General features: G+C 67.0%; 1 protein-coding gene across 2 annotated transcripts; it reads left to right on the top strand.

Annotated features, from left to right (window-relative positions):
* The first annotated feature begins 3,995 nt into the window (after window positions 1–3,995).
* Window positions 3,996–9,613, top strand: LOC141978124 (heparan sulfate glucosamine 3-O-sulfotransferase 1-like). 2 transcript variants are annotated; one of them, XM_074939980.1, is made up of 2 exons: window positions 3,996–4,134; window positions 6,646–9,613. In XM_074939980.1, the coding sequence occupies exon 2, from the start codon at window positions 6,957–6,959 to the stop codon at window positions 7,869–7,871; it is 915 nt and encodes a 304-aa protein (XP_074796081.1). In that variant the 5' UTR covers window positions 3,996–4,134; window positions 6,646–6,956; the 3' UTR covers window positions 7,872–9,613. The 2 variants fall into 2 exon arrangements, with proteins under 2 accessions (XP_074796081.1, XP_074796082.1); XM_074939981.1 differs by lacking the exon at window positions 3,996–4,134 and adding an exon at window positions 4,604–4,724.

Raw genomic sequence — 9,613 nt, 5'->3', positions numbered from 1 at the left:
GTGATGCCCACAACCACCTACAGGCCAGGAACAGAGCTGAGGTCTTGACTCCTGACCTGCTGTCTGTGGCCCAGGTTCTATCGCAGAGGCAGTGGCCGTGGGCAAGTCCCTTGGCCTGGAGCTCCCAAGACATGGGGCACCATGTCTATGAATGGCACTGGCATCACACCCCTGGTGGCTTTGGCAATCAGTGCTATCCACTTGTGCCTCAGTTTCCCTGACCCTGCCGAGGTGGGGGAGGGGCTCAGCCCCTGTGGCAGCATGGTGGCTGGGTAAGCAGCTGGCTGCCCATCCTCCCCCCCGCGCCACCCTCTGCGGCCAGTCGGGCGGAAATGGCAGATAACGAAGTGTGAAAAGCGTCACCTGTGAGCCGGCCTGGAAGCTGCTCCCCTGCATTATTGATGCGGTGGGGGGGTCCCAGGCGGCTCCTGGTCCGTTTCCATTAGCGTCTCCTCCAGCCGTGGGGGGTACGGGGCCCGGGCAGCACCAGGAGCGCAGCAGTGAGCTGGGGCGGCCCGGCAGGGCGCACTCAGAGGGCAGCGGGGCCAGGGGGTGATTGCAGGGAGGGGCTGGGCTCACTGGGCAAGGCTGTAGCTAGCAGAGGGGCGATCAGTGGGGCGGGAGACACCCTGGCCAAGCAGCAATGGATGGGGTGAGACCCTGGTGCTGGGCCCCCATGGCTCTCGCTTCCGTCCGCACAGGGCCCTACCCCCTCTGTGCCAGGCCAGCTCCCCACGCTGGGCCCACATAGTGCCTGGGCCTCAGGCCAGCCTTCCCTGCTTGGGCAATGATCCGCCGAGCAGGGCCACATCAGGGAGTTTCCCTTGTGGGAGAGGGGGGCTCAGGACACCCAGCCCCCCTCCCCATGGGCAGCCTCAGCCCCCTTCCTGCCCCATAGGCTGAATTAATAGAAACCCAACCCCCTCACCCCCCGGGGTCCTGCTGTTGATGGGCGTGGGCCCCAAGTCCTTAGGCAAGGGCTGGGCACCTGGGGTGGGCACTCGCCCCTGGACTCAGGCACTGGTGTGCCTAACTCCTAGAGGTGCTGGCACCCAGGGGACCCCTGAGCTGGGTGTCCAGGCTGCCCACCCCGTGCGTGGGGAGAGCTGGCACCCAAGCCAGAACCCCAGCTGCCTAAGCCGTCCGGGAGTGAAATGCTGAGGAGGGGGGCCTAGGCCCTGCCCCTTGCAGGTTTTTAGCTCCTGCTGGCCCGGGTCTCCAGGCATCTGATGCCAGGCTGAGAGCGGTGCCCGTCTCTGCCCAGAGTTCTCAGCCGGCGCGAGCGACGCACCACGTGGTAGCCAACAGCTCGGTGGCCAGGGCATCTCCTGAGACGTCAGCTGGGTTCGAGGCCCTGATCTGGGGCAAGGACTTGAACCCACGTGGCCTGTGAGTGCCCGATTCCCGGGCCATGGGCTCTGCGGGGGTGGGGAGCTCAGCTGCTCCTGCTGGCACTGTTCTGCTTCGTGTAAATAATCAGTGGGTAGTTGGGCCAGGCTGGGAGGGGCCCCGGGCCAGGCTGGGAGGGGCCCCGGGCCCCAGCACTTGCTTGCCCCTGTGGATGTGAGGCCAGGCTGCAGGGCTGAGGCCTGCTCCTGGGGTGCCTACAGGGGTGGCCCCCATGGGGGCCACCTGCTGTGGGAGCCCCATGTCAGGGGGTGCCCAGGCTCCCAGCAGCCCTCGGATTCAGGCTTCTTTGCACATGCCGACCAGCGGAGAGGTGACGCCTGCAGGGTTAGGTGCCAGCTGGGCATGGGGTTGTGACTGCCAATGGCAGATGCCCCTCGGCACCATTGTGGGCCTGTCCCTGCTCCCAGAGGCGGCGAGGCCTGGGGCGATGCCACTAGCTGCAGCTTGGCAGGCCTGGGTCACATCCCTGCATGGCCCTGGTCTGCCACCAAGCCCAGCTCCTGTTTCAGGCTCTGGCCCTAGGTCCCCTCTGTGCAATGGGGCTCACAGTATGGCCCCCGCGGGAGGGGCTGTGGGGACACTGGGGACGACAGCGGCCTCACTGCCAGGGTGAGGGGGGCTAGCACCGCCCTGGCCTTGGGGTCAGTAACCCTCTGAGTGAGGTCCCTGGATGGTTTTGGGGGGATTCAACCCAAACTCTCTGCATGACTGAGCGGCTGGGAAGTGCTGGCGGCTCCAGCCCTAGAGGGGGTCAAAGAGACTCGTCCCCAGGCCCCAGCAAGCTGAGCCACAGGCAGGCCCAGAGCCTGACACCCTACCCTGGCCGCCTGCCCTGCTCGGGGTCTCCTGCAGCTGGGCTGGGCTCCTACTGGCTGCTTCCCAACTCGGGCGAGCAAGAGGGCAGTGCTGGGATGGGGAGATGGGACAATTGTCTGGCTCTGGACAGAGCTCAGCTGGCGTGGGGCTGTGCACGCTGCCCCCTGCCTGCCTGTACCCTGGGGGGACCGACAGCTCCCCGCTGCCCCTTTCAGCCCTGGATGGCGCCGGGGGAGTGAATACGGGTCCATGGGGCTTGGGGGCTGTGGATGATTCTCTGCTTGTGTCAGGGTGGCTGCCAACCTCTGCCCCCAAAGACGGTGCCCCTCGGAGGGGGCCCTGCTCTCTGAGTGTATCCCTGTGTGGGGGGCTGGGTTTCCCGTCACTGCTGCTCCCAGGAAGTGGACCCGTGTGCCAAGCTCCCACGAGCCATTGGCTCAGGCAGGGCGGACGCGTGAAGGGCTGATGCCAGGCCTGCTGCAGGGGACCTGGGCCTGAGGCCTGCTGCAGGAGAGCAGCAGAGAAACGGGCAGGTGGGGAAGAAAGCGGGCTTGGGGGCAGAAGGCTTGTGGGTCCAGCGCTGGAATCAAGAGAGCTGAGCGGTCGCTGAGCCCCTTAGTCTCGCTGTACCTCAGTTTCTCCTCTTTGTTTAGGCTGTGGGCTCCTCGGGGCAGTGCCCGGCACTGGGGGCCCCACCTCATGCAGAGCCAAGGGCCTGAGCTGCAACTCGGGGGCAGCCCCCCAAATGGGCAGGATCTGGGGAGGGGAGAAGGGGGGAGGCAGCAGGCTGCAAAGGGAGGGAGGGAAAGTCGGGGAGGGGCACTGCAGAGATTCTCTCTGCCAGACATTAATTTTTGAAGTCTCCCTTAATGATTTAGCACCTGCTGCCCCCCTGGGAGGGCGAGGGGGAGGTCAGTGGATTGTGAACTCTGGGTGAACTTGAGCTACGGAATCTGTGTAATTGTGTCACACACACACCTGTGGGGGGGCTGGGAAGAACTGGCCCATTTAAAGGGCAGGTGTCCCGCTTTGGCGGGTGGGTAGGATGGGCTGGGCAAGCCCAGCTCTCAGGGTGGCAGTGGGCGGGCGGGGTGGATACCCAGCCCAGAGCCTGGCTCTTTGGGCCCATGTGCAATGCTGAGGCCAGGGAGTGGGGCCAATGGCTACCTGGCCCAGCTCGCCCCCCCTCCCTGCCCCACACACACCAGAGGAGGGACCACACGTGGGTGCAGGGGGTGGTACCCTCTGGCCCTCGGCCTGCACTTCACATTCCCTGCATTAAAGACTTATGGTTACAGCGCAGAACTGGGAGCCAGGACGCCTGGGTTCCATCCCCAGCTCCGGGAGAGGAGCGGGGGCTGGAAGCCAGGACGCCTGGGTTCTAACCCCAGCTCTGGGAGGGGAGCGGAGGCTGGGAGCCAGGACGCCTGGGTTCTATCGCCAGCTCTGGGAGGGGAGCGGGGGCTGGGAGCCAGGACGCCGGGGTTCCATCCCCAGCTCTGACTTGCTGTGGGCTTGGGGGTAAGTTCCTCCCCCCCCGCCCCCCCCGCTCTGTGTCATGGTGCGGCTGCCTGGCCCCACCCTGCGAGGGGGACGCGGCTCGAAGCTTTTCCTGCTGGCGAGGGGCTCGGAGCCAGAGCCCCTGATGGGGAGTCGGGCACGTGGGGCTCTGTGTGGCCTGGGGCCGGGCACAACCAGAGGGGGCGGGGCAGGGGCGGTCGGGGGCGGGGCCGGGGGGGCCGGCAGGTTACAAAGCCGCTGGCCCCGGCACCCTGGAGCCGCGCTGACTCCCGGGCTGCAGGAGCCGCCCCGCGGACGGAACGAGCCGAGCCGAGCCGGACCGGGGCCCAGCGGCGGGTCCCTCCCAAGGGTCGGATCGGCGGTGTCGCTTCGCTCCCGGACCAGCCCGTGAGTTGCAGCCCCCGGCCTGCCGGATCCCGCCCTCAGCCCGGCTCCGGGAGTAGCCCTGGTCCGGTTCAAAGCTGCCGCCTCCCTTGGGCTGGGATCCTGCTCGGACGGAGCGAGAGACGTCCAGGGCAGCTGGGGAAACTGAGGCAGGGCTGGAAGGCGGGGGGTGGAGACGGAAGCGGGGGGCGCCGCAGCGTGAGCGGCCCGTGCGGACACGGGCTGCTGGACCCGAACACGTGTTCTCAGGTGGTGGGTCCCAAGGGCGGCGCCGGGGCATCCCGGGGACCTGCCGACCCAGGGGGAACCCCGACACCCCCCGTCCCCCCCAGCAGGGCGCGCTCCCGGGTGGCAACCAGCTCGGGAACTAGGGCAGGGGGGCGAGTGATGAGGGGTGTGGGGCGGGGAGGGGACATGGATGTGGGGGGAGGGGGCAGGCTGAGTCAGGGGCTCCTCAGAGCTGGGCGCCGGTGGGAGGCGGCGTTGTAACCCATTTCCACTCGTTCCGGGGGGCCTGGCTCCCAGCCCTGCCGGAGACTCCGCCGCCTGCACTGGCGAGGGACCTGCCAGCTCCCTGGGTCGCATCTCGCCAGGTGGGGCAGGCAAGGAGGGGCGCCGGGCTAGGGGGCCCGGAGCAGGAGTGTTTCTCACTCCTGTGTGCCCAGGTCTGTGTCACTGGCGGGGGGAAGGGCAGGCCCCGGTACAGGTGCCAGGACTGGGGGGGGGGGGTTGGGTCCCCGGTACAATGGCATGCGGGGAAGGAGATGGGGGCCGGGTCCTTAGCACGGTGCTGTCCCGGGCTGGGTCCCTGGTATGATGCCACCCGGGGCATTGGCACTGGGTGCCCTGCAGGCGCTGAATCTGCCCCCTGTGCGCGGTGCCCCCCGAGGAGGGGTGCTGGGGCTCGAGCAGTTCATTCATAACTGGGGGAGCCAGGGGGCCCAGGCTCAGCCCAGACAAGCCATGGCACAAATTAAGCCCTGATGCCCCTCTCCCAATGCCTCTCTCCCCTCCTCGGCGGTCAGCTGGGAGCTTGGCCCGTGGCTGGATTCCTGGGGCCCTGGGCAGAGGGGCGCTGCAGCCACACAGGGGGCCCCCGGGGGCTGGGGCTCAATCACCCCCACCCCCATATTGAGGCTTTTGTCCCTTTAAACACCCTCCCGTGACCGCGGTGACAGCCTGCGCTGCCCGCCCCCCCGGCTCCCCTCTAATTAGCATCCGTCAGGAAGTGGGGATCGTCCCCGGGGGGCTCCGCCTCATTAGAGCAAAACACGTCACCGAGCCAAACAGCGTCCCCCAGAGAGACGGGCAGGCCCTGCCGTGCCAGGAGCTGGGAGTGACCCCGGCCCTGCTCCAGCCCCTCCGGGGCGGGTGTCACTAGCCCCAGAGGGGAAGCTGAGAGAGGGGAGACCCATCCAAGACCCCACATTTCCTTAACTCCAGGGAGAGAAACCAGGAGTCCTGGCTCCCAGCCCCCAGGAGCTGGGGGGATCACATTGGCTCTGTCCTGTCCGTCAGCGTGGGGGCGGGGGTGCCGGGTCTGTCTGTGCCCCCCCCCCGCCCGGCGCCCCCACCCCAGAGCTGGCCCGGCAGCGGGGCCCCTCCCCCGCAGCACTGGGGCGCTGGGAGCGGCCCCTCCTGCCTCGGTTTCCCGCAGCCGGGCAGACACTTGGGCCCGGCCCGGGGAGAGGCCGGAATCTGCCCCCCTTGTTGGCCGGGGGGGCGCCGCCGAGAGATGAGTTTGCTGGGTCTCAGCAGCCCCGCCCCAGCTGCAGATCCGGCCCCTCCCGGCGGGGGCGCGCGGAACCCCCCCGCGCGGTGTCCACGGCGACACACCCGCCCCCGGGGGCCGGGACACGGGGCTCGACGCTCGCTGACGCCAGCGGGGCTCCCGGGGGCTCAGTCAGGGCGTCAGGCGGGGGACGTGCGTTGCCGGGGGGCTCCCTCGTGCCCCGCTCAGCCGGAGCAGCAGCTCCTGTGGGGCGGGGCTGGCCGCGCCTGTGTGGGCACGTGGGGGGTGTTTGTGTCGGGGGGGCTGATCGCTGCACACCGGTCGGGAAGAACCACCCCCCAAGCCCTGGGCAGATTGGCGGGGGGGGAGGGTCACCTGCCTCTGCAGCAGGGGCAGGGGTCACTTGCAGGTTTAAACTGGTGTAAATGGGGGAGTCTGGACCTTGGGGTCTTTAAACCCAGCGTGGAGGAGCTGCTCTGGGTCGGGGGGGGGGGGGGGGGCTGGGCCTGTTGCAGGTACATGGCTGATGAGGTGGGGGGTTGAGAATGGACCTGGGGAGGGGGACTGTCAGCATGGCGGGGGGAGTGCGCATGCACTCTGCGGGGGCCCTGATGCCCAACTGGGCACTACGTGCCAGGAGATGCCTGCCCCAGGGGCTGTTATTTCATGCAGGTCAGTCCCGATCCATCCCCGGGCTGCTCCGGCTGGGTCACTTTGTGCCGGGGATCAGAGGGAGCCCTGTGAGTCCTACTGATGCCCCATTTCTCCCCTTCCTCCCGCAGGGGGCTGCGCCAGGCGTTGAGGAGCCGGTTAATCGAACGAGGGTCCCAGCACCGGAGCTGCCCCGGGAAGTGGAGCGGGGCTGGAATCCTGCAAGATGCACGGGGGCCGTAGCGCCCCGCTGCCCCTCTGAGCGGAGACAGTGCCAGGGAAGGGGCTCTGCCAGCCAGCAGCAGGGCAGGACCCCGCTGGGGGCAAGGGAAGGGAGCCCCTGCAGTTAACCCTGGCCATGGAAGGGGCTTGGCTGTGAGACCCCCAGCTCCTGCCAAGAGCCCAGGCTACTTGTACTCATCTTCCCTGGGCAAGGGCAGCCATGGCCTGCTGGTGGGCCAGCTGGCTGCTCCTGCTGGCAGAGGCTGGGGGGGCCCGCCTGGAGCAGGGGATGCTGGAGTCCTGGGCGCAGGCTGCTCCATGGCTGGGAAACACATCCGGGTCCCAGGCCAGCAGCCTGCAGCGCCGCCTGCCCCAGGGGATCATCATCGGGGTGCGGAAGGGGGGCACACGAGCCCTGCTGGAGATGCTGGCGCTGCACCCCCAGGTGGCCGCTGCCCGCTCCGAGGTGCACTTCTTCAACCGGGAGGAGAACTACCGCCGGGGGCTGGGCTGGTACCGCCAGCAGATGCCCCTCTCACGGCCTGGCCAGCTCACCGTGGAGAAGACCCCAGGCTACTTCTCCTCCCCCTGGGTCCCCGCCCGCGTCCGCGCCCTGGCCCCTGGCGTGCGGTTGCTGCTCATTGTGCGGGACCCGGTGGAGCGGCTGGTGTCGGACTACACCCAGATCCTGCACAACCGCCAGGCGCGCTGCAAGCCCTACCCTCCCCTGGAGCAGCTCCTGGTGCGGGGGGACCGGGGCCTCGACACCCGCTACAAGCCCATCCAGCGCAGCCTCTACGCCCTGCACCTGGCCCGCTGGCTGGCCGCCTTCCTCCCAGCCCACATCCACGTGGTGGACGGTGGCGGCCTGATCCGCGAGCCCCTGGCCGAGCTGCGCCGCGTGGAGCAGTTCCTGGGCCTGGTGCCCCGGCTGGGCCCCGACAACTTCTACTTCAACCAGACCAAGGGCTTCTACTGCCTGCAGGCCGGGGCCTGCCAGCGCTGCCTGGACGAGTCCAAGGGGCGGCCCCACCCGCCCATCGCCAAGCTGCTGCTGGAGCAGCTCTGCACCTACTTCAGCGCCCACAACGAGCACTTCTTCAGCCTGGCGGGGCGCACGTTCAACTGGTGTTGAGTGGGCCTGGGGCCTGCAGGGGCAGAGCCCACCAGGCAGAGGCTGTGAAATGTTGGTATCAGGACGGGCAGGGCAGCTCCCCCCACCCCCCGAGCTCAGAGGACTTAGGTGCTCAGAGCAGGCTGTGAGGGGGGTCCTGCTGGGGCTGTATCCCCTGGGCACAGGAGTGTAGATGGGAAAGGGGGTGGGAGGAACCAATCAGGGCAGGAGCAGGGGGCACACTCCTAAAAGAAAGAAACATTTGCCCCACAGAACTGTGGGGCGAGGCAGGATAGCAGTGGGGATGAAGGGACAGGGGGCTTCTACAATTCAGGGCATCTGCCCCCATATCCGGCTACCAGCTCCCAACCTGCCACCTCCCTGAGGGGACTGGAGACCCACCTCTCCCAACAGAGGCATTTCCAGGCTGCCCCCTTTCCTGCCAGCTGAATTCCCCAGCCAGCCTGCAGGGTCTTCTCTGCGGGCTATACACAGCGTTATGGGCCCCCCTTGAGTTATGCCCCAGCTCTTCCTAAGCAAGCCCCAGCCTAAGGTGAAAACACGACAGAGCTCCCCTTAAACCCAACAGACACCCCCTCCCTTGGGTTCAGGGTCACTCTGGCTGTGGCAGGCTGGCAGCCGAAGACAGGTGCCCCCTTATTCTGGCTTTTGGCTGACTCCCGCCTGGAGGGGAGGGCAGGGTGTGGTCACCCAGTGCGCCGCGCGAGCCCTTCAGGCTGCAGGCCACAAGACTCCCCCCCCGCGAGAACCCCACACCACACCACAGGGGGGACTGGTGGTTGTGGTGGCCCAGCCAACGCCGAGCTCAGCTGCCCCCTGGTCACCCATGGCCATTGCAGGTCGGTGCCCGTGGAGCAGCTGGGCTGGCCCACCCCCCCGGCAGCACACCGAGGGAGGGAGCAGCCAGAGGCCAGGCCAGAGCACCCAGTCCTTGCACCTTCACCCGCACAGGTGTCACGGCCGCTTAGAGCAATGTGGTTACCGCCCTCTAGTGTCTGGCTCTGGGAACTACAGCTGCCTGCGGCACCCTTAGAAAGGCAGTGGGGTGCGGTTCTGGTGCTGGAGTCACTCAGAGCCCATGGGGGGCACGTCACCCCTCCCCCCGTTTGCTACATAACTCAGAACACAGCCTCAGACCTGGAGCACTGAAGTGTGGCCCCCGCCGCACACCCAGCATGAGCGTTAACAGTGCCAGCCCCCGGTCCTGCGTGGGGTTTGAGCCATCAAAGGCCCAAGGGCCTTGGCCTTGCAGCAAAGGAAATAGGGATGAACACCCTTAGCTAGAGCACAACCTCACACCCAGCCCGTAGCTTAGCTCAGCCCTAGGGGCTCCCTCCCCCAGGGTAACAAACGGGGCTGTCTTCTCATTCCTGTACCCCATGGAACGTCAGGGCTCTAACTTTTTGTCTGACAAAAATTTTGCCACAGGTCAGCAGCACATGTCAGGGAGACCAGCTGGGCGGATGCAGTGGCTGTGCTGGCACTGAGGCTGGCTGCTGCCAGCTGAACACGGATTAAGTTTGCTGAGATTTTTTTAATGGGTACAATAAACACTAGGGAAATGGTGTCTGCATTGTTGGGGTTGTTTGTTCCCCCAACCAGTTCCCTCAGTGCGTGGTAATGAAGTGTGTGTGTGTGGGGGGGGGGTGAGAGAAAACCTGGATTTGTGCTGGAAATAGCCCACCTTCATTATCATACACACTGTAAGGAGAGTGATCACTTTACATAAGCTATTACCAGCA

This window comes from Natator depressus, chromosome 26 (genome assembly GCF_965152275.1).
Source record: "Natator depressus isolate rNatDep1 chromosome 26, rNatDep2.hap1, whole genome shotgun sequence".
In the NCBI taxonomy this organism is placed as follows: Eukaryota; Metazoa; Chordata; order Testudines; family Cheloniidae; genus Natator; species Natator depressus.
The sequence above is the reverse complement of the archived record's forward strand: the minus strand, read 5'-3'. Positions and strand labels throughout refer to the sequence as shown.